The following is a 25,102-nucleotide window of genomic DNA, read 5'->3' as shown; positions in this document are numbered from 1 at the left end:
AACAGGGGTCTGTGTTGATCATTTCCTGTGATCTTGTACAGAGTGGTGAACTTTGTTTGAAATTTGGTCATTCTGCTACACCTGTGTCGGGACAGAGAATGTAACAGGCTATCATAGAAACCACTAGGCGGTCCATCATGTAGAATCATAAATTATCACAGAACTTGAATTTCATTTTTATGATTCCGCGGTGTCAGGGGTATGCAAAGCCCCAAATTTAATAATAATGTATTACCACATGGTTTCCCGTTAGGAGGAGGATTTTCTTGAGAGCAGGGTATCTACAAAGATACTTTGGTAAATGCTGTAACAGTGAAAGTCAATATTTGTTTGCAATGACTGTTAACACAAAGAAGAGTTTTCCAGGAGTCAGTTAACAGCATCTCTTTGGTAACTGGACACCCTTGTCATTATTGGATGCAGCTGCCTATTACTCACAGCACTGCTCTGTCAGTGGTGATAATAACATACAACTACTGCCCTTCAGATTACTTACATTAACCTTGTACTAGTGAGCGTACTGGACCTGTTCATATAGGATATACTGCGGAGGGCGGCGAAATGAGGCATGTGTGAAACGTGCCGTTACTATCATGATGTGGCGATTGGTGTTACTATGCTATTGTGCTGTTATCTGAAGAACAATAACCTTTTCAGGTGTAAACCTGTTTAGGACCCGTTATTAAAACCAATGAAAATGTTTTATAAAAAAACTTGTAATATCAAGAACAATGCAGATCTAGTTTTAGTCATACGGTGGGGATCGTTGTGCAAATTTAGCTCTTGATAGACAGCTATAAGAAAACAATATCCATTCCTATCAACTAAATACCTGGGGTGTTAACTCCTACGGCTGAATAGAATATGTTATAATTATCACGAAGAAGAGTTTCAGTTCTATTAAGGATACAGAGGTGAAGATTATGCTTTAAATTGGTTTGCTGATCTCACAGCAGCGAATAAAAAATTACAAACCCCAGCATTCTAAAATGAATGACATAAAAAACATGTGACTATAACAAAGAATGAAAGTCCATATCCTAGTTTATAAAGGAACTCCTGAAGCCCAAAGTCCTCTTTCTTCATGCAGAGTAAAGCCATGAATCCATCATGAAACTACTCTTAAAGTCTTGGTTACCGTTTCGATTCTGAAAATGAAAAATTGACAAGAGTTAGGCACCTTCCTGTGAAATGCATCATCTCAATTCCATATTCTTATCAAAGAATGCAAATTATAAAAACAAATTGCATTATTATCAATACCTCAGGAAAAACAAGTACATGGAGATTTTACACTTTGAAACAGATACTCTTGTGGAGCAGAAGCATGAAATACAACATTTTAATCCCCACAATATCAAAAAGCAGGGAGGGATGGATATGTCCAAGATCCAGGTGGAATAATATTCGCCTTAATAGAATTTCAACTTACTTTCTTGATACGAAATTCCTCATTCTGTCTCCGAACCAGAGGCTCAGTTTATACTTATCAAAATTACTCAACAATGTAGTCATCTCTGATACCGGTTTAAAATATAATATAACTTCTTGAAAGTGGAATAGGGTGACCAGCCTGCTGTCTATAGGATAATAGGATAAATTTAGGATAACCTCCGACTAGCCTGGCTGTGGAAGACATGGTACTCCACACTTTTGTGATCGAAATCAATAGCTTAAACCCTCCATCTCTCCCCAAGAGGACTGAGCTCTCTCAGAAAACTCTCATATTATTGCAGACATGTCCCCACCCACAACGTTTGGAGGCTAGGGAATGATGCCTAGAGAACAATCCAAGTTTAGAACTTGTGTGTCTAGCAATGGTAAATATTATCATATCTGGGATAAAAGATTACCCCCATAAGTCTAATGCCCCAAGTGAAATTCCCCCTCAACCCCGAAGGATGGCTCATGGATTAGGAGCATGACAGGGAGATCACAAGACATATTTAGAAGCAGCAGAAACCAGGGTTGCATCCTCCAAATTGGGGCCACCTGAATTATCTCTGCTTGTTGTCCTGTGGCCTGAGTTGACACTCTGGCTATCATCATGAATGGTGAGAAGTCATAATTCTAGCCCTCGCTCCAGTCCTGCAGGAATGCATCCACCTGAGGTGCTTCCGGGTTCGGTCTCCAGGTGAAATTTTTTTAAACTTGTGCATTCAGGATCTTGGTTCCTCCAGGAACCCTGGTTGAAAGCACAGCCAGATGAGCTTCCATGTACGGAAACCTTAGGAGAAAAGACCCTCTAGAGGGATGTTTATGCTTTGTCCAGAGACGTAAAGGCTTGGACATTTAGACAGGTCGTGTACAAAGCCTTCCACAAACAAAACTCCCCCATCTTGAGGTCCAGCCTCAACAAAATTGAGAATCTACACTCAGTAGATAGGACACATTTGGCACTGTCCAACATGCATATCACATGGTGTGCTAAGAAGACAGCAATCCAGTGTCTACTCTGTACCCCAACACCTTGGCCGTTCAGCCAACTAAACGATCTTGGTGAGATGCCCTGCAATATCTAGTAGTTCGTCCTGGTAAGCCCTGGTACTTTGCTCCCACTCATAGTAGTATGGGTGTGCAATGTCTTCCAGATCAAATACGTCTTTATGTTGACCCTGGTTTTGGAGGGCTTTGCTGGCACGCCCTTGAGCTTTTCCTTGGCCCTCCCACCCCAAGGGATTTCAGTCCCTCAATGTTTTAGATTTAGACTCCCTAGCCTAGTCATCATCAGGTGTAGGGGGATCTGTGTTCCCGGGGTTCTGGTCAGACCAATGGATCCTGCCACCTCAACTGTTTGATTTGTGTAGTTTGAGTAGAAGCTTAAGCAATTTATCAAAGTATTGCACCTGTTTTGAGGTTTCTTTGGAACCCAGCTCCACATTGAGACCCACCTGTATCCATCTGGTGAGTCTGTACATGAGTACTCTGTGAACCCTGAAGAATCATGGTGAGCGTGTCCTGCAATTTTTGCCAATCCTTGGACACAGTGGTCTCCACAGATTTGAAAATCCCCAAACCCATCATTAAAGTCAGGTTAGGGTCCATAAGGTAGGATTCCTAGGTACAGTCCTGTCACACATATCCATGCTTGAATGCCTTGTTAGTGCACATCTGGTGTTAATATATCAATAAAACTGTCTAGGCCCTAGATGACTACTCCCCATATCATTTAAGGTGCTACAAATTGTCTCCTCTAGGTCAATAAATGTTTTATATAGATGTATGAGGAAAAGCACTTCTGCTGCTCCAATGGACTCCTGCAGTCAGGCTCTCAAAATTCAAAGTGCGTGCCACCCGGTGTGTCCTTCGTTGCCATGAAAGTGGGATGGGTCCCGCGGGCTGTGCTCTCAATGCAGCAAACAGTTCAAAACTGCCTGCCAGAACCAATCTTCCTTCTTTTACACACCTTCACTGATGCCAACCAGCGCCTCTTCACAACCAAGGTACATGGCAGCGGGAATATCCAAACATTCTGGGGGGTGGGGGTGTGGACCACCACCCACGAAGCATGCAGTAACCTTCGCAATGGCATAAGGAACGAAAAAAACATGCTAACAAGTATGGTGAAATGAAATCCCTTAACACATGTTATTAAGAAATGTCTAAGCCTACAATAGAATCATAAACTGAATAATTAAGTGAAAGGCATTTATCTCTGCTGCAAAGAAATACGACTATATAGGAGTGCCTCTATATGCTAGGATATGGACATTTAGTGGTAGTTATAGTCATGTTTTCTTGTGTAACGCATATTCTGTGTTTTTGATGGAAATATAGACGTGAAGGTCGACACTATCCAGAGTACCTGTTTGCTCCTGAGAAGTGGCAGTACTCTCCCATTAAATGTATGTATGCAGTGCAGAGAAGTGGAGGTATTCTGCCTTTCAAATTAAAAAAGTGCAGGTACTCAGTACCTGACACTACTTGCCCATTTTAAAGCACTGCTCATATTGGCATACTGGGTTTTATAGTTCATTTTTATTCGGCAGCTGTGACATCAGTAAAGGAAGGTAAATCATATAATCTGATCCAGTCTTAAACAAAGAATTGGAAACAGGGTGACTGTATTGTAGACCAATTAAATCCCAGCTTCCCCGTGTAGTGAAGACGGATGACCAGGTAAGTTGTGTAAATCCTTTATTGAACAACCTCTTAGGATGCAGGTAACCATCTACATGCGCAAGTACTTTCCCAGCTCCAACTCCCCCCAACATTCACATTTTCCATACTACACATATGCCAAATATCTTCTGGACAAACCGCTTACCTAATTGTGGCTTATTTCCTAAATTGAATATTTCGCAGCAATTTTAAGTAAATTTAGACTTTGGTAATTTGCCTCAGTGAGGTAAAGCACTGATAAAATGCAGTCATCTGAATGTTTACAATTTCAAAAGCTTTTGAGGCAGACTTGGCCTCCCATCCTTCTGAGTTAGGTACAGAGTATTGGGTTCTGGATCGGGGGGGGGGTCTACATGGATGTAGATGACTGGGCGTACAGGCACATCACAATAAGCGACACAGACACTCCGCTCACTGGTGTGGACCGGAAGTCCCGAGCGACTCCGGTCCCTTTATTTAAAGCCTTCTGGCCACGCCTGGCCAGAAGGTGATACAAAGTATGAGTGAGGTTCCGGGTTGGGGTCTCTACCCAAACGGGGCGGCCAACAACTAGATTGCTACATCCCATCCCAAATCAGTCTGAAAACAAAATAAAACTAACACACGTAGTCAGTGAGCCTTTGATTGGGCTTCGGATGGGGCCTCAGATTGTACCAATGTCGTTGGTTGTCATCTCTTGGGTTGGCTGGTTCTTCTACGGGTGGCCTTTCCTCTGGTCGAAAATCCCTGGTACCTTCCTGGCCCACTGTGCTCGTGCTCGGGCTGCTTGTCACGCTATGGCTTCCGCCTAGCTGACCATTGTCCCTGCAGGGGATTTCCTCGACCATTGGTCTCTCTACTCTTGAGTCGGGCACCCTCTTGAACCACGAAATGTTTCGAGTGATGATTTCCCCATCTCTTTCCGCTGTTACTGCCGTGCCCTTCACGCCCTTGACTACCTACAGTCCTGGTTCATAAGGTGTGCGGAATTTCCCTCCGCTACGATGATTTCTTACAAGAACGATGCAGCCTGGTGTCATCGGCCGAATCTTCAATCTTCTCCTCCTACTCGCTCTTTCATTGTTGGCTAGTCTCCGTGCTTGTGTGCCTGCGGGATCATAAGGTTCAGGATCCCAGTTACCTGCTACGGGGATGTTGTCCCGCCCAGCTAGCATCAGTGACCACAGAGACCTTTGAGTGGTGCAGTGTGGGGTGCTCCGATATTCCCGCAGGAGTCTTTGAAGCGCGACTTCCGGATCGGACTGTTCAGCCACCGATATCCGTAACACTTTGTTCAGCGTCCGCATGAACCTTTCGGCCTCTCCGTTTGCTTGCGGCCACTGCAGCGTGATGCGGTGATGTTTGACGCCTAGGTGCGCCAGAAAATCCCTGAACTCGTGCCCTTGGAATGGGGGTCCATTGTCCGTTTTGACTACATGCAGTAGTCCGAAGAGTGCGAACGTCTTGTCCAACATTGGTAGTAGGTGTTCAAACGCAGTTGACGGTAGTACTTCCACCACTGGATATTTGGTGTACCCATCTATCATACCGGCTGTCACTCGCCCATCGGGGAAGCTTCCGAAGTCGAGACTGATCCATGACCAGGGTAACGGAGCCGGTCCTTCTGTGATCACCGGAGCTGGAGCTTCCGAGCACCCTGTCAGCTGACACGCCCGGCACCTGCGAACAAATTCTTCTACGGATCCTTCCAGATTTGGGAACCAGATCTTCTCCCTCAACCTGGCTTTCATCCGTCTGGTACCTTAATGACCCTCATGGGCTAGGGCAGTCACTTGGTCTTGGAGAGTTAGGGGCATGACAATGCGTGAGCCTCTTAACACTACCCTGCTCGCTCCAGCGCTCAGCTCCTCATGGACTCGCCACACCTTCCCGAGGCGAGCCCGGTCCATCCACTAACGTCCTGGAGAAACCCAGCCCACGAACCTTTGTGTATCTCTTCCAGCACCTTATTCAGAACCTTGTCGGATTGGGTGTGCGATTCGACCTCGGATAAGGTTAGGGCCTTTGGGCATGCCCACTGGGTGATCATGCTGACAAACACTTCCATCAGTTGCTCTGGGCCGTGAGTTTCCTCTGCGGTAGCGGCTGGGTGGTGTGACAAGAAGTCCGCTGGATTTTTGGCACCGGACCTGTATACTAGATCAAATTGGTACTGCTGGAGCTGGATCACCCACCGTTCGATCCGCGGTGGTGGATGGGGTGCCGTTCCTCTGAATAGCGGTACAAAGGGCTGGTGGTCTGTTACCACGTGGAATGGATGTCCGCTCAGATATAAGTGAAAATGGTTGCAGGCCCACTTGATGGCCAGTGCCTCTCGTTCGATTTGGGAGTATCTTGTCTCCATTGCCGTCAGGGATTTACTGGCAAATACTAGGGGGACCCATGTTCCTGGATTTGTTTCTTGGGACAGCAGCGCTCCAAGGCCTACGGGGCTGGCGTCTACGATTAATTCAGTTGGTCGCTTTGTGTCGAAATATGCCATAGTCGTTTTTTCTAGCAATGTGGATTTTACCTTACTGAAGGCTTCCTGTTCTTCCGAGCCCCACTTCCACACGCTGTCTTTCTTGATTAGGTTTCGTAGGGGTTCTGCGACCGTTGCAAGGTTGGGTATGAACCTCCCACAGTAGGTTGCCATGCCTAGAATACTTCAAACTTCCGACGCCGTTGTGGGGGCTGGAGCTAGCTGAATTGCTTGCGACTTCCGGGGGTCTACTTTAACACCCTCTTGGCTGAAGACATACCCAAAGAATTCGATAGTCTTTTTGAAGAACTGGCATTTCTCTTTATGTAAAGTCACTCCGTGTTCTGCGAGGCGATGGAGTGTGGCTCTAAGCCGCTGGTGATGGTCTACCAAAGTTGCTGAATGGATTAAGATGTCATCACTGACATTTAATACCCCTTGAAGCCCTGACAATACTTCCCGGACTGCGTTCTGGAATATTTCGGCCGCCGAGGAAATTCCGAAATTTTGTCTTTTGTACCGTCTGAGTCCCAGGTGTGTCGAGAAGGTGGTTATGTACCTGCTTTCCTCAGCCAACCTCAATTGGTGGTATCCTGCGTTGAGGTCTAATTTCGAAAACCACCGGGACCCATTGAGATCCGCAAGGATGTCGTCTACTGTTGGAGTCAAGTGCCTTTCCTGCTGTATCACCTGGTTAGGCATGCTCATGGCTATACAGAGCCTGATTTGTCCGGGCTGTTTCGGCTTTTCAGCGATTACCATGGGCGACACCCAGGGGGTGGGCCCGGTAACTTTCTCTATCACCCCTTGTTGTTCAAGTTTGATTAACTCTTGCTCCATCAACGGCCGTAGATGGAATGGGATGAGTCTGTGTCGTAGGGCCACGGGTTTCACCGATGTGTCAATGTGCAACTGCACCGGAGGTCGTTTCATGCTTCCTAGCCCTTTGAACAGCTGTGGAAACAGTTCCAGGATGTCTTCTGTCTGGAGTACTCTTACCGCATTTGCGAACGTCACCAGGCTTAGGTCTTCCGCTGTGTGACTCCCCACGAGGATGTCTGCCTCTCTGTCAACTACGTGGAACGTAGTCGTTACTTCGTGACTTTCAGACTTTACTTGCACCGTCATTTTCCGTTTTAGCGGCAGGGGCGTCTGACTTCCATACGTCAGGATTTTTACCTTGGACGGCGTGAGCTGTGGTCTTGGGTTTAGTTTCTTATAATGTTGGCTCCCCATCAAATTGAACGAGGCTCCGGTGTCAATTAGGGCTGTTACGGGGGATCCTGCGATCTCGATTGTACACGTCAGTTGAGGACGCCGCCTCCGTTTTAGGTCACTTGCGAATGATATTAGGAGGCACTCCTCTTCCTCGTCCGTGGACGGGTCTTCGAGGTATCTTCTGTGCTGCAGGGACACCTTCAGCGTTCGTGCCGTTTCCGGTTCTTCAAGCAAGAGGTGTCTCACTGCTTTCGTCGGTGATCGTCGTCCGGCACTCCCTCTGCTCCGCATGCCCCCTCGGCATACACTGGAGAAATGGTTCGGAATCCTGCACTTCGAGCAGGTCTTCCCTCGGGCTGGGCACTCGTTCGGGGCGTGCTCTTCTTTGCCGCAATAGCCGCACTGCGACTAGCGCGGCCTCCTTGTGGGCAACCGCCCTCTGCTGCCACGCCCTGGGGTGTATGCTGCATCTACCCTTTCCGTCTTGATGGCGACTGCTGAACTCGCTGTGGGCATGAGCGCCACTTCCATCGCCGTAGACCGGACCTCGGACAGGTCATGTGACCGTGCTAGGACGAGCATGTCTTCCAGCGAGATTCTGGGCTGTCGGAGGATGAGCGTCCTCAGCGTTTTGTTTCGGCACCCTTGGATGAGCTGCGCGCGCACTTCCTTGACTTGATCGTTCTCCGTGCACGTGCTGGCTAACTCCCTCAGGCGGGCGTGGAAGGTATCCATTGACTCCCCTTCTCTTTGGCGGGCCTGCCGCAATTTAAAGCGTTCATAATCGGGGTTGAGTTGCGGATCAAAATGGGCATTGAGTGCCCTCACTGCTGCATCGTAATCTGTGGGAGGCCCCGTGTTTGGTAGGTGTTTGAAGAGCTTGTATATTTTGTCCCCCGCGATGTGTAGCAGTAACAACCTTTTGACAGCGCCATCTGTTTCTCTGGTGGCGGTAAAGTAATTTTCCAGCCGGCCAACCCACACGTGCCACCTTGGTGATGCAGTGGCAGGCTCAATTAGTTCGCTGAACGGTGGCAACGCCCTCACCTGGGAATGCACAGGCACTGCTGGAGCTGCCGCTGCTGCTGGCAGTGGGGCTGCTGCTGCCCCTGCTTGGTCCGTCATGGGTGTGCTTTGTGGCACTCTTTTCTGGCTCGACTGTGCCTGCTGCTGCCTTTTGATGTTGTTGCGACGTATGCCCTGTGCTGTCTCCTTTTGGTGCCTTCCTACAGCACCCCGATCATCCTGCAGCGCTTCACTCTGCCACCTCTTGTGTATTTGAATATGCTGGGTGGTGTTCACAGGTGTCCTCCCCGGTGGGCAGTGGTGTTCATTCCTGTGGTCCTTTTGCTAGTGTGTGGAGGCAAACAGTGTGTCCTTTTCCTAGAGCTTGAAGACACTCTGCTGATTCCTTCTTATCATTAGGAATTTGCCTTTGCCAATGTTTGTTTCTTCTGTGAGACTCTGCACCACGTGGGCGTGTGCTAAGCCAGTACGCGGCCGGCTGACACGCACCTCTGGGGTTTCTTGTGCGCAACCGCTGCCCCGGGCGCGCCTTCCGCTTCAGGCAGGCGAAACCACTGCTGCGCATGCGCTCACCTCGACGAGGAGCGCGGGCCTCAATACGCGTTCAGATTCCGTGCGTGGTCCAGACGAAGCGCTCACTGGAGCGTCCTTGAGGAATTCGGTGCGCGTTGCAGGGGTGACGAGCGGAGCTCACCTTGCACACCGGTCCGCCGACAGTGCAGACCTCACGCAGCTGGGCCCACCGGGCAGTCTGAGCAGGAGGTGTGATTGACAACAGTGACTCGCCTCGCTGCAGAGGTGAGGGGTAACGAAAGCCACCACCCTCGTCGCCAGTGTTGGGTTCTGGATTGGGGGGGGGTCTACATGGATGTAGATGACTGGGCGTACAGGCACATCACAATAAGCGACACAGAAACTCTGCTCACTGGTGTGGACCGGAAGTCCCGAGCGACTCCGGTCCCTTTATTTAAAGCCTTCTGGCCACGCCTGGCCAGAAGGTGATACAAAGTATGAGTGAGGTTCTGGGTTGGAGTCTCTACCCAAACGGGGCGGCCAACAACTAGACCGCTACACAGAGCTCAAAAAAATGGTGGGAACTTGTGAAAAAATACATTATTGTTTAGTTGTTTCTCAAGTTGCCTCATATATACTTACTGCAATACCAAAAATATAAACGTGTGTTAGTTTAGTAGTGGCTAACGTTGTCAAAACAATCTTCCTAATTCGATTTAGAAATTATCAGCTTTAATAAATACCACATCGTAATGTCGAATATTACATACAAAATGAAAAAATTAGTTCAATGTTTTTGTTTCTAAAGTTGTGGCATACTTTTGCAGGCGGCGTAATTATGCGTAGCTTTGAGTCTGTCTTCAACATTGATCAATAACGTCACTCACCACATTACCTAACACATGTCTGTTTTCTCTTTCTACAACTCAGCTGTCGGCACTTTATACACGATCTATCGTTGCAAGATACATTAGACAGTGAAAATGAGTGATGCAACGGCGTCTCCCATAACAACGGGTAAGCACAGAACCGTGTGGGCACACCGGGAGAAGCTGGGCAGTGCCGCAGTGCTATCTGCCAGATCTATATAGCCCACCGTCGTGCTATTTACTTTGGGTTATAAGCCTATCAAATTCTAGAGCCTGTTCGGCCATGTTGGGTGAGCGACTTTTAAGAATGCCCATCCTCGTCTCACTTTGCAGGACTAGACCGCGTTATATTTGACATACGAGGTGCAGTGCATTTCCTTCTTCCTCCCCCTCCCCCCAATAGCTGGTGTCTTAACAGTTGGGAAGAATAGGAGACCACGCTTTTTTCGCCTAAAGACAATAATTGGGGAGGGGATGTGATCCGTCGGCTAGATTTTGGTGCTGGAAACCAGGGTTCGAGCCTCGGGGTCGCGTCCACATCCTGTGATTCTGGGCAAATCACTTAATCTCCCCGTGCCTGAATGTGTAATGTAAATACGGCGCTCGTGTAAAGCGCTCCAATACCTTCGGGTCGAGTTCACGCTCTATAAAAACGTATGGGAGCTGTGTTCTGAGTGTAATGGGGGCTGGGTCGGATGTGAAGTCTAAGGCGTGTATAAAATCAACGAAATATTCTTTAACTTGTTTGTGGTCATTTACTTTCAGGTAACTGCATATAAAAGAAAGCAAACACGTTAAATTAAAAAATAAATGCAAGATAAGATTAGTGGGACGTTACACACAGCAAGCTGCCACAAAATGTGCCGATGGATTTAAATTGACGATTAAATATAGCTTTTAGTAATTTGCAATCAGACTGTACCTAAAGCAAACATTTACTATGTGTCCATTGTGAGCACGCAGTCCAGAACTCATCTCATAAGGCTTCAAGGGACTCCTTCAATTAAAGCCAGTACTGGCTTCAAAGCAGCCTTTACGTTTGTAGGTACATTATTGCACACATTTACATTTTATTCAGGCGCAGGTATCCTGGAGAGAAGGTTTTTTTCTTCTTTCCCTGTCTGCCTTTGCCTTGGCACCTCAGCACTGGAGCATATATTTCAATTCAGATGCGATACTCCCGATTTTTTAAGCCAAAAAATGGCTTTATTTTAGATGTCTCCCATCTAAAATTGCTCCAGCTTAAATATAAGCCCATGGTGAAAAAAGCATTCTCCGTTTTTTCCTGCCAATATTACCAGACCACCCCTTTCCTTTCTGCCAATCAATCAGGGGTTAGTAAAGCGCAGCTACTCACCCGTGAGGGTCTCAAGGCACTGGGGGCGGGGGGATTTAGGGTGGCTCTATTGGGTGCTCGGGTCATCTGAAGAGTCAGGTCCTGAACTGGAGCAGTGTAGGGCTTTGCCGGAAGTGGAGGTGGAGGGGGAGGTTCTAGGTCTTGGCTGCGAGGTAGGAGAAGGACTTCCCACATGTTCTGGTCTTGTATATGCGCAGAATGGTGGCCAGAGAGAGATCGGCTTATCGGAGGTTTCTCTTGGGTGTGTGGAAGGAGAGGCGGTTGTTTAGGTATGCTGGTCCGATGTTGTGGGGGGCCTTGTATGCGTGCTTGAGGAGCTTGAAAGTTATTCTTCTATCGACGGGGGGATCAGAGAGGTTTTGGGTGATGTTCCCACGGATCCTGCCTTCTTTGACCTCTGTCTAAAATCCGGAAAAGGGTGATAGCCCTATAATTTCGAAGTGGTAGAACATCGAATCTGTAATCGCACGCTACTTTATGCACATGTGATAGCGCTTTTAGTTATTATGTCAATTTTAAGTGCTTCTGATAAGCGAAAGTGGTGTTAATCCCCTAAGGATTTTGTTGCACCTCAACTTGATCTAGTCAACAACATTTATAATGCAAGCTGTAAAGCACATTAGGTTTTACAATGACATCGGGACAAATAGTATAGTAAAACCATGAAGGTCTTTTAACGTTGACATCGTGACAGAAGGCAAATTGAATAGTTAAAATCATACAATTTAGATCAAGAAATAGCATGAAGCTCAGAATATAATGCAAGAAATGATTAAACAGAACCAGATATAGTTCACTTCTGGTGAATAAATCAAATTCATGAATCAGAGGTCAGACCAGCATGGTGCTGCCTCATGCAGTCATGGGGGAAGAATGAGCCCACCACCCACAAGAAGGGGCTTCTTTTATAATACATTGTACAATGGAAGTCGTCCAATTGTGCAGGAGTCATTCGGTTTGAACCAGTCGATTTAAAAAAAAAAAAAAGTAGAATGTGCAGTTTTCTAAGCTCATATTCCCAACATTATCCCAAAGATCCACAGAATACAGTTTCCACCCTTGGTGCCCTTCAAACACCTCTATTGTTAATACAAATGTTGTTACTTAATATACCGTGACAAGTTCTTTGTAAGAATCACAATGTAGACCCTCTCATCGGAACTTTTTGCTACAGAGCTTTAAAGAAAAGAAAACTCTTTCTGTACATGGAAAGAAGACATTACATTGCAACCATTGTTAACAAAGTTGCTTGTACATGAAACGTCTGTTCACTGGGTGACACAGAGAAAAATAGATAATTACATACTGAAAAGATGACTGCAGGCAGCACCAGTCATTTTGAAATTGAGGCCTACATTGACCAATGTTAGAATAAGTAAAAATGTTCTAATAAGTGAAGTTTCCTCAGCATAATCTCTCTATTTCAACTACATGTTAAATATTGTTAATACTATTGTGCATTTAATTGTAAATCATCTTTCATATGCATTCAAACCCAGTTTAAAGAATTTCGCTGGTGTGTACCTCGCTTGTGTGTAGTTATTTAGGAGGTGTATGGTTTGCTCCAAACAATATTTACGTAGTAGGTTATATTATGGGATGGGGAGAACCAAATTTATGCTGCAGGGTTCACTAAATTATGTGACACAAAGACAAATCTTGCTCATAATGTTGCACATTTTATGCTAGTATTACTTCATTGTTTTATAATTTTTACATATGTTAACATTGCCTGGCATAGGTTGAACTTCATTAGTACCAGTTCAACACACAAATACAGTAATAAGCAAAGGAGAGGTGACCAGTCAAATTTAGCAAACAGCTTTCCACAGCACAGCACTTCATTTTTAGTAACTTTTGATCTGTTTGAGCTAGAAACAAAACTGCTTTTTTTTATTAAAAAATAAATCTGCAGATTATGCATTATGTGGCACATGCGGAAACATCCATAATTATGCAGAAAACGCTGCAACCACAAAACTGAATGATTGCTCTGGCCCTGGTTATTGTGCTACGCCTTCAGGTAGAAAGTCAGAATATCAACACAATGTTTAGCAGTTGTAAAAAGTCCTTAACCTTGATTTGCTTAATTATCCACAACTAAATGTCCATGTTTCATCTTAAAATCATCAATGCCGTAATGTAACTCTATAGTCCTCCGTAGTTTTTTCTCTTCAGACATCATCTGCAGAACCTCTAAATCTGAGTTGATGTTATCAATTTGTGAATTCAGCATTAATTTGAAAATGCTGATTAACTAACATATGCTACGATAACAGGCAGTATAAAAAACACAGTAATCTTGAACTGTGCATCTGAGTCAGTGAAAGCTAAACCATACCTCTAAACCTTTTATAGGGGCTTGTGGGTGATTCTCTCAATTTCAACGTGGCACACCTTTTCAAATAAAAGTATGTTATTGTTTTACGCCTCAACTCTCTACTTTAATCAATATGTTTAGAATGCATTGGCTATACATTGATTAAAGTAAGGCTTTGGATTCAGCTCTATATAAGGTTGAGCTATAGGGATTTTCTAAACATGACCTTATTTGAACCGAGAATGATTTCCTTAGGAATCTTGCTTCCTTCCTGTCTAGCACCCTGTTATATCCAGGCCAGGTCATAGTTTGCGGAGTTTTGCTACGCGAAACTCTGCGGAGTTACAAAAAATTCCTTGGCTCTTGAATATGAAGTCAGTACTGTACTCGTTAGGACTGCATGATTAGTGCAATCGCCCGGCCTCAACTGCCTTTCCATCTAAGGCCCTTTTGAAAAAGAAATATTGGTCACAGGTGGAGGCTGAGAAATTTCGGAGTGCAGCTAGCTTCAAATTGACCTGTGATTTTACTGATATTAAGCCTAAACGTGGGTTTGAGTCATTCTGGGATTTTGTGTCCGTTCCATTGCACAGGAAATTATATTTTCAGTTTCCAATAGGCACCCTACCCCTCATAGTGTTCACTTCTGGATGGGTTGGCAGAGGAGACACTTGTTGTCCTAGTTGTAACTTCCCAAAAGAGAGTATTGTTAGTGTGTCCAGGTTATATCTTCCCTCTTTGCACTTGACTTGCACCTGTATGCAGGATGGGGTGCAGACCGGACGTACTTGGATATCGCTCTTTCTGTGCAGGACTTATTATACCTGCAACCCCTCCAGATTGTTCCAGTCTAATACACTGGACTTTGATATCCGGACTGACCGCATGAACTTCTATATTCGGCCTTTTGAAATTACAGGTTTACTTATGCAGGACTCAATTTAACTGCAAGCCTTCCCGATTGTTCCAGCATATTACACTGGACTTTGACTTGTTGACTGACCGCATGAATCTCTTAATCTGGCCCTTTGACACTACATGTGCTTGAACTCAGGATCTTTGGTTCTTATTAACACAACGGGGAGTTCCTACATCTTGTGCCACTACTGAACCCTCAGTAGGGCCGGTTGGAGCTTCTGATTCTTACTTCTATTATCTTTGAGCCCTGATGACGTTCCCTGTGAGGGAATGAAATGCGTTGGCTGAGCCTTACATACTTTTGATGCAATTTTTGAAATTTGAAAATAGAGAACTTTATTGGCATTACTCGATGAATGCTGGACTTCATTCTCCTGGTGCACCCCCATCTCATTGAAAACAATTGCACCTGTATGCAGTCTACTAGGAGTACGTACCCATCAGGCTGGCCTTCGCATTCTCAGATCGGATCCCCACCCAGTAATAGCCATTTCCATCTCTAAATTCCTGGCTGCTATGTGGGTGCTCCGTAGTAAAGTTCTTTGTTGCCCTATTATCTGATTCTACTTAAGTGTATTGTTACTTTATATGTCTTTTATTGTTTTGCCAAATGCCTGATATATTGGTACCTTCTTTTACTATAAGAAATTGTGTGCCTGTTAACTCCTATTAGACAGTTAATTAACTAAATTACAAATTTGCATATTTTTTACTTTTATTTATATTTATATATATATATCTGTAATATTGCATGTACTTTTATTTTTTGATCTCTCTCTTATTGGTGAATGTCTTAAGTATGATTTATCTATTATATGTATTTTAATATGTCATCTCATACAAACTCCCTCCTCAAAGGGAAATTAGCCGCATTCCCAACAGTGACTGTAGATACAATTTATTTATTTCGTTTTCCTGACCCGTTTCGGTCGTCTTCGACCTTTGTCAAAGGATACGTTTTGGCATCTGAATTCCATAAAGTCATTTGAGTCCTTCATTTATTGAAGTTTTATTGATTTATTCTAATATGTCTGTACTTTTATGGCCTTGACGGCCGAAATAAAGTGAGATATGATGATTAAAGTGCAGGTCATATTTACTATAGTGTTAATTTTTATCATGGGCGCTGTCATGCTCGTCTTCTTCCTGCTCTGAAACTAGATGCAGTATGCTGTGGACATATCTCAAAAAGTTGAACGTTACTTCCATGAAGAAAGGGTGACTCAGTAGGTCACAAGTTTGAATCCTAAACCAATCGTTGTTTTTCCCACACGAAGGCTTTAAATTAAACACCATTAATCAGGAAATAGTAACACCTGCTATTTACAGTGTGCAGGAAACAAGTTATGGGAGCCAGTTGTGCCTAACAGCAATATGGGAGAAGAAGGGGAGGCTGATGGGTGAGCAGGGGCAAGATGCCCCAAGGCGGGTGCCACCCAGCAAAGACAGGTACGTTAAGAGGTATGGCTAAAGTGAAAATGTGTTTGAGAAATAGGATGTGAAAGGTGTGAATGAGAGAAGGAAAAGTGTAGGGGGGGGTTTAACATTTTTGAGAATGGCAAAGAAGAGGGTTATTCATGGCAAAGGAGGAGGCGTTGAGGGGTAAGGCTTTGTGTGTCTGTGTGGGATGCCTTTTAATGAGAAAGAAGAGTGTGATTGTTTGAGAATGGAATCATAAGAGGAGTATGGGGGGCACAGAGGAGGATCTTACAGACCAGGTTTTGAGAAAAAAGGCACGATCACAAGATGTGAAAGGAAGGTATGAGGGGATAGTGTGATTACACAAAAGCTGGATGTGTGTGTACCGAGCCAAAAGGAAGTGAAAAGGGGAAGGTGGAGCAGGTGCCAGACGATAGAGAGAAGTGGAGAGTGCAAATGAAATGTTTGAGGGTGAGAGAAGGGTATGTGAGCTAAAGAAAAGATGAGGGAGGGAATGTGTAGGAGCAAACATTTAAGAAGATGGAGGATCAAAAACAGAAGAGAGTTCAAGAGAGGAGCGATGAGAAAGAAACAATGATATGAGACATAATAGAGGGTGGATCATTATTTTATAAGATAGTACTAGATGCCTAAACTATCATGTTGTTAGTATAACAGCAAATGTGACTCTGTTGCTTTAGGGCGTGGTACACAAAGATGTGTCTTATCCTAGGGTGGTAAAGATCTTTCCTCTAGTCCTCGTGGCAGAGAGAGAGGTTGTAGAAGAAGGCAGAAAGAAAGAGAGGAGATAGGTGAGAGAGTAGAGAACATGAGAAGAATAGGTTGAGAGAGAAAAGAGCGAGCAAGAGACGGGTATGAATGAAGAGTGAGAGGAAGGCGAAGGTAACCAAAATGGGTGAAAAAACACAAATTAAATTGATAGAAAAATGTGAAGAACTTTAGAAAAGTGATAAAAGCTGAAGTGACAAAACCAAGAGCGAGTGAGTGAAAGAGAGAAGTAGAGAAAAATACAATAAGGAAGACAGTAGAAAATGGATAGAGTGAGAGCTATACAAACAAGCACTGGCAAATCAATAGGTCTCGCTTATGTGAGAGCTATTGGCTTTGGCAATGTGTTTTAGCAATGTTAATGTTGGGACCAGTGTGGCTTCTGTTCAGCATGGCTAAACGTGAGTGGGGTGGGGTGGGGTTGATTGGGGTAGAGTGGAGTGGGGTAGACTGGAGTGGGGTAGTTTGGAGTGCTATAGATTGGAGTAGTGTAGATTGAGGTAGAGTGGAGTGAGGTAGATTGGAGTCAGTAGAGTGGGGTAGATTGAAGTCAAGAAGATTGGAGGGGTAGATGGGGGTCGGTGGATTGGGCTGGGGTAGAGTGGAGTTAGGTGGGTTGGAGTGGAGTGGGGTAGATTAGAATAGTTTAGATTGGGGTAGCGTGGAGAGGGTAGTGGGGTTTGAGTGAGGTAGATTGGGATAGAGTGGGGTCGAGTGAGGTAGAATGGAGTGTGGTAGATTGGAGTGGGATAGATTGTGGCAAAGTGGGGTGGGGTGAAGCAGATTGGGGTAGAGTGGAGTGGGGTAGATAGGAGTGGGATAGATTGGGGGTGAACTGGAGTGGGGTAGATTGGGATAGATTGGAGTGGGGTCAATTTTGGTAGATTGGGATATAGTGTTGCGTAGATTGGGGTAGAGTGGAGTGAATTAGATTGGGGAAGAGTGGGGTAGATTGGGGCTGGGCAGATTGGAGTGGCATACATTGGCGTTGTGTGGATTGAGGTAGAGTGGGGTAGATTGGAGTGGGGAAGATTGGGGTGGGTAGGTTGGGGTGGAGTGGGGTAAATTGGCATAGATTGAGGTGGGGTAGTTTGGAGTAGGGAGATTGGGATTAGGTGGCGTGGATTGGGGTAGAGAGGAGTGAAGTAGATTGGAGTGGGAGAAGATTGGGGTAGGTATTGTGGGTTAGGTTGTGGTAGAGTGGAGTGGTGTAGATAGGAGTGGGGTGGATTGGGATGGAGTGGGTATATTAGAGTAGGGTAGATTTGAGAGAAGTAGATTAGGGTAGATTTGATTGGGGTAAAGTAGCTTAGATTAGGGTGGAGTGGGGTCAGTTTGAGTAGAGTGGGGTAGAGTGGAGTGGCGTAGACTGGACTTGGGTAGAAAGGAGCAGCGTAGATTGGCATATAGTGGAGTGAAGTAGATTGGGTTAGATTGGGGTAGAGTGGAGTGGGCTAGATCGGGGTAGAGTGGGATAGATTGGGGTGGGGTAGATTGCTGTAGGGTGAGGTAGATTTGAGTGGGGTAGATTGGAGTCGAGTGGAATGGGATAGAGTGGGTAAGAGTACAATGGAGTAGAGTGGGGTAGATCGGAGTGGAGGTGGTAGATTGGGGTGGAGTGGGTTAGATTGGAGTGCAGTAGATTGGGGTTGCTGGGACTGGACTGTAGTGCAGTGGGTTATATTGGGGTAGATTGGTGTACAATGGGTTGGATGGGGTAGATTGGGGTCGAGTGAGATAGATGGCGATGGATTGTGGTAGATTGCAGTTGATGAGGTAGATTGAGGTAGAATGAAGTGGGGTAGACTGGGGTGGGGTAGAGCAGAAAGGGGTAGATTGGAATGGATTAGATTAAGGTGTATTAGAGTGGGGTAAACTGGGTATATTGGAGTGGGGCACATTGGGGTAGAGTGGAGTGGGATAGATTTGAGCGGGGTATATTAGAATGTGGTAGTGTGGAGTGGGGTAGACTGGGCTGGGGTAGAGTGGGGTAGACTGGGCTGGGGTAGAGTGGGGTAGACTGGGCTGGGGTAGAGTGGGGTAGACTGGGCTGGGGTAGAGTGGGGTAGATTGGAATGGGCTAGAGTGGGGTAGATCGGAGAAGATTAGAATGGGGAAGATTGTGCTAGATTGGAGTGGCGTAGATAGAGGTAGAGTAGAGTGGGGTGGATTGAAACGAAATCTATTGGTACTTAGTCCATGCACTGAAGAAATAAATGGGAGATTGGAGTTGGGTCGATTGAGGTAGCTAAGCTCTAAAGATTTATTGGATTGCTTTAGTTCTATATCAGGTGTGACAACTCTCCTCTAACACATGGAGATTTGCTCAAAAAATCTTTTCCCCACAACAATGAGTTTTCACGAGTCTCTGCACTAGGACACTGCACCACCAGCAACCCTCGCCTCTCCTGATTAAATAGTATCAGCTGTAGCTACAGTGTCTTGACAAAAAAAGAAACAATAGGCTGGTGCTACTCGTACTGAGATCAAGTGCCTTTCTCAGAACAGGCGTAACACGTGTTGTAGGTGCTCTTAGGGCTCGAAAGTGGGTAACTAGTGAGCAGTGGTGGCTGGTGAGATTTGAAAGTGGTGAGGCGTAACAGTTCATGGAACACTTTACATAAGCACCAGTTGCATTACACAAGCATCATTCGCCCGGTGAGTTGTTGGGAGAATACGTGCCACAACACACAGACTACAATAGTAACACACAGGACATCACACAGAACACAACAGTAGAATGTAGGTAAATGAAACGCAGCCTTTTGCAATATTCAGAGTTGGCTTCGACTAGAAACATGGAGAGTCAACACTATTAATAACATGACTCCTACTCAAAGAACTGCATAGTTCATTAGTATTTTCCAGATGAAATTGCAGGGGATTTGTGTTGTCCCCTCTGGTACCTCTTGATATTGGTGCCAAATTATGAGCCAGGGTGGATTTAGGTGCAGGTGATTTTTTTTCTTCCAAGTATAGTTTTTGTGAAAATTAGACTTAATATGCAAAAAAAGTGATGGTTTTCTATGTGAAAACCGTACAAGAGGTATACCCTTGTCCACTAAAGTCATGTGGTGAAGTTTTCTACCAATGCTCATGCATTAACAGCGCACATAATTTTTCACTGTTACCACAAGACACTGGGTTAAAATTATGTAAAAAAAACGTACATAGAAGAAAAACTAAAATTATGCGAATAAGTAAAATCCAATAATAGTAATTTACACAGGATTTCAGACCCATTTTATCGGCTTTTAAAATGCAAGGTCAAAGAAATTTTTTAAGAATCCAGTACACCTGTCTATGGAGCTCTGTCCCAGAGACCGTCTAAACATGCCGGCACTGTTTCAAATTTCACACATTATTGAAAACCTGACTGTTACATCATGGCCAATAAATCATTTCCATAGGATTTTACTGGCAAACATAAATTTGAAAAAGATTTCTGGTAACACCACTACTCTTCTGTATGGAAAAAGTTTGTATAGAAGAAGACTTAACATAACATACCAACAACTACTCAGGGGAAGAAAAAACAGAGAGAAACATATGATTTGACGCACAAAGAACCAATAGTAGGCAACACACAAGGGGACATGGTAGACACTTTTAAAGACACATAAACAGAAAAACACACCAAAAGTGACAGCAAGACAAACGCTGGTATAAGAACCAAATGCCACTCTTAACAACCCAAGAAATCTACACATGAAGCGACCAGAAAACCACTACTGGTAGATGCAAACATAAGGATGTGCACAGAGAGAGAGCCAATACGAGCATCACTGTGAAAGAAACACAGAGCACTTCGAGCAGCAACACGGTGAGGCACAGAAATGGCAAGAGGTGCACATATTAGCAGCCACTAAAATGGACACAGCACACATACACATACAAGCGGCCACTAAAATGCATACAGCACTCTTACACACAAATATACACAATGGGTCACAGGCATATGTGCCGAGAAATTGAGACAGCAGCATTAATTAGATCAGGCAAGCATAGTGGGTCACATCAACCAAACGGCCACTGAGAGCACAAACAGGCCGATATTATAAAAAAGAGACAAACTAGAGCTTTGAGTGCAGAATACACCCACGCAGATGTACAACAGCTCTGGTTACTCAATGAGAGATTTGGGGGATCCTGTAATTTATATCATACACAACGTACCTCCCCAGCAGGTGCGCAGTTTTTTCCTGAGTAACTGAAGTTAGAAGATATATGACTGGGCAGCAGGATCACCTCACACCGTCCCCTTCATGCACGGTCGTCTTTGCTAGAAAGATTGACGTGATGTGCAGCCTCAAACCGGGCTGTGTTCTGGCTCGCAATACGGGGGGGGGGGGGTTGTGAGCCGGGGAAGATTAAAGTTAATATAAAAGAAAAAACTTGCCGGTCCGCGCTGCCTCTGCTCGACTGCTCCTGGGCCGGGGCCGTAGTCACGCCAGCGCTTTTCAAAAAACAGGAACAGCCGCGACGTCACTGCCAACCCCTCTACTGACGCTGCTCCAGCAGTGCCAGGATTGGTTGAGGGCAGAGATACTCCCTGCCCATTAGGAGACCGGGGGCTGCGACATGAAGCAACCCTCGGTCTCTTAAGGGGAAAGCTAGTGCGCATGTTGGGGCTGATCGTAAAAATGATCAGCCCAAAAACGAACAGGCGCACTAACTATTGCTGTAACTGTAGTGCGCTGTAACTCCCTGAGTGCTGCCGCAGCCCGGCCAGCCACACCCCCTCCCACACCCTTCAGCGTCCCTCCCTCGTTCTACTTCTCCGACGCTAATTCCAATAAGGAGTCCTGATTGGAATTAGAATTAGCGTCGGAGAAGTAGAACGATTAAGAATTTGAATGCCGTGGCGTTAGTGCCGTGGGCCGTGGCATTAGTGGGGCAACGTCCCAGCGCCCCCAATGGACGCACCGCCACTGTGAGAGGGTACTAGGGCCAATTGACCATTGTGTCCTTTGAAACAAAAGAATGGAGCCTCACCCACTCTCACATCACTGAACCAGTCCACATTGTCTGTTTTCTTATGTCATGATCTTTTCATGGGCAACGTTTAGTAACAAGATAACCAAGAGGATTGTGTGACAGAATAGGAGCAAATGCTATCGTTATTTTCCCAACAACCATCATTGAAGGCTATGGAAGTGAAGAAGGAATATGGAATGTAGAGAGGATGTAGCCTTACTGGCTAGAGAGGTCGACCTCGAAGCTGGGGAACTGGGTTCGAGCCTCGGCATCGATGCTCAACATCCTGTGCTTCTGGGCAAATCACTTAATCTCCCTCTGCCTGACAAAAATGAATGTGCCCATCTGTAACGAAACTGGTGCTCATGTAAAGCACTCTGATATCTTATATCTTCGGGTCTAGTCCCCCCTATAAAAAATAAAAAAACAACAAAAAACCTCTAAAATATAGACATTCCTAACCAACTTATTGGTGCGGGAAATAGCTGTGCTCATTCTAGATGCCTAGTATCACCTTTGCAACTCTAGACCCTGTCTCATTAGACATATTGTGTGCAGAGAAGAACCCTCAAACCTGGTGTTCTAGAGCAGAAGCGAATAGAACCCATATAGAGGGTCCAATGGAATGGTTGGACCCCAGTGTCCTTTGAGAGAAAGGCATGGAGACTCACCCACATTCACATCACTGAAAATGGTGTTCATCAGTTTGACATTCTACAATGCCTATCTCTTTACATTGATGATCATTTCATGGGCAAATATAATCACAAGTTAACATTCAATAGTATTCTGCAACAGAATTATTTTTAAATATAATTTTCCCAACAATCACTATCGAAAGCTATGTGAGGGGGGAAAAGCATGAAAGACTTTGTAAATTGCCAGACCCCTGGAGTACCATAGCACAAGCAGGGTCTATGGACCTCAACTGTGGGAGTTGAGGTTGTTTGCTTCTGATATCTCGGTTGCCATCCTACAATGGGTCTGCAAACTGGGCCAAGTTCAGCCCCCTTCAGCACGTGATTCTCGGTGGTAGTGATGGCGAGTAGTCACAGGCTTCTCAGGGAGGAAGTGTAGGGCTGCTCGAGCTCAAGGCTCAACATTCTCAAAGCTGCACACTTGATTGTCCAAGATCATTACTTTCAAGAAGAAAAGCAATGCACACTAGACGTACACACACAATACTGTGGAGATGCAATTTAGTATCCGGTCTCTCGCTGCCCCTCCATCCATTGCTTTCTCACGTACAGCATTTTATATAACCGTGCGCACAGTGTCTGCCCTATGGTGCTTCCGGCAACCAGGCAGCTCCTGACTTTGTCAACACTCTCTCCTCTGCAACTATCACCTACCCCTCGGACATCATTCTCATATAGTTGTGCCACTTAGCCTGAATGTTACTAGCTAAGCCAGTATTTGTTTGTATAGGCTGGTAGAAATATTGGGAATATCGAAAAAAGCTGCTTGGAACTTAAAATGGCACATATATGAATACATCACTAAAAAGATATTTCAGAACTTTCTAAACTATTCCTACAAGACATTTTGACATGTGTCAAGATGACAGCAGAGGTGATCTTTGGTATCTGTGCCTATCTCGGGGGGGGGGGGGGGGGAGTCACTCTTGTGGCCTACTCTGGGGACCTGCATTGGACAGCTGTCAGATGACCCTGGGGACACGAATACTGCGAATATTGCATCAGATGTCAGTGGCAGTCTTGCTTCAAATTAGTGAATCTGTGGTGCAGTCAAGATGATGATGGGTCAGGGCTGAGCTGATTGATTCATGGACACTCTTGGGTTCTCTGTTGGTACATGCACTGAGAAGTGTGAGGAATGCGTGTGCTGCTCTTCTACATTGGCATATCAGTAAGCTGATTCTTAATGGTTGATTTGATTCGTAATTTGTAGCTTGAACTTTTGCTTGTTCTAAGATGTGGAGGATCAGGATACAAAACCTAGGCATGAAGCATTTTTTAGGTCTCGCCTGAGCTAGCGCATGTGCTGCCCTGCGAGACATTTAGTGAGTGGGCTTTAAAAAGCTGACCAGAGCTTTTTGTGTGGCCTAGAGCGTACGGTTACGCACACAGTTACGAGCAGAGGCGCCATCTGACTTTCCTCTCGCTCTCCCAAGCGCGCGCGCTTCGCTCCGCCTCTTTGTCTTGCTTGCGCTTCAACGCCCCTCCCCACCACAGAGCGCGTCTTGCGGCCGCGGGTCGTGTTGCTCCTTCTCTCTGGCTCATCTACCAAGCTACCTTTACGACATTTAACCGATGTAACTTTATCTCCTACCGACAGTCTCCTTTGCTCTCTCAAATCGAAGAAAGACTTTCACCTACCCGAATCTTGCGGCTGATCTCAGTCCCGATCTCCATATTGCCGGTTAAAAGGGTACACTCCGGGTCGATCCCTCAACCGGCTTTCCCAGGCAACCTTTTGCAGAATCACAAATGCCAAATGCTCACTCTGCTCAGCTGTTTCCGGGGGAAGTATGCACAGCCAGCTCTGCTCAGCGCCCCTCTAACCTTCCCTGACTGCCCCAGTCCCACCCTTCATGCTCCTCTTTATTTTTTTCCGCGCCGTATGAAACACTCGTTTCATCTTTGGAGATAATCGAGCTCGGAACCTGAAAAAAAACGTTAACTGTAACTTCTTTGCAGTTTTCATTTGCACCATGCCTGCGGGTGTGCAAAATACGATCATAATTAGAGATTCTACAGTCCTCGTGAAGCAGACGGCATCGGCCCCACCACAAGCGCATTAGCAACTTTATTTTCAGCAAAACGGTGTTCGAAATAACCAGGAGAGGGACTCCGCAAGCAATAATACACATACATGCGACCACACCCTGAAATCAAAGCCCCTTCTTCAAGCAACAATAATGCTGATATCACATTTAGGATGCGTTCTAAATATTTGATCTAGCGCAGATCTGGTCTCAAGTTGCAGCTGCGCACTTTACGCATACATTTTTTATTGTAGCAGGAACATCTCAACATAGAACAGATTTTTTTTTTTAACGGAGTTTTACATGGCACCAGTTGCATTACATGAGGACACATTGATTTTTTTTTAGGCATGGGGAGTTTAAGTGATTTGCCCAGAATCACAGG

The 25,102-nt window shown here is 45.4% G+C and overlaps 1 protein-coding gene across 1 annotated transcript in view; it reads left to right on the top strand.

Moving 5' to 3' along the window:
- The first annotated feature begins 10,225 nt into the window (after positions 1-10,225).
- C1_2H1orf50 (chromosome 1_2 C1orf50 homolog) overlaps positions 10,226-25,102 on the top strand; it is a 94,495-nt gene continuing 79,618 nt past the window's right edge. The window contains exon 1 of the mRNA XM_085608662.1: positions 10,226-10,357. Within this exon, the coding sequence (XP_085464788.1) occupies positions 10,324-10,357 (34 nt within the window). The 5' untranslated portion in view covers positions 10,226-10,323. The remainder of the gene's footprint in view (positions 10,358-25,102) is intronic.

Source organism: Triturus cristatus, chromosome 1_2 (genome assembly GCF_964204655.1).
Source record: "Triturus cristatus chromosome 1_2, aTriCri1.1, whole genome shotgun sequence".
Classification (NCBI taxonomy): domain Eukaryota; kingdom Metazoa; phylum Chordata; class Amphibia; order Caudata; family Salamandridae; genus Triturus; species Triturus cristatus.
This window is presented reverse-complemented; position numbering and strand designations above follow the sequence as displayed.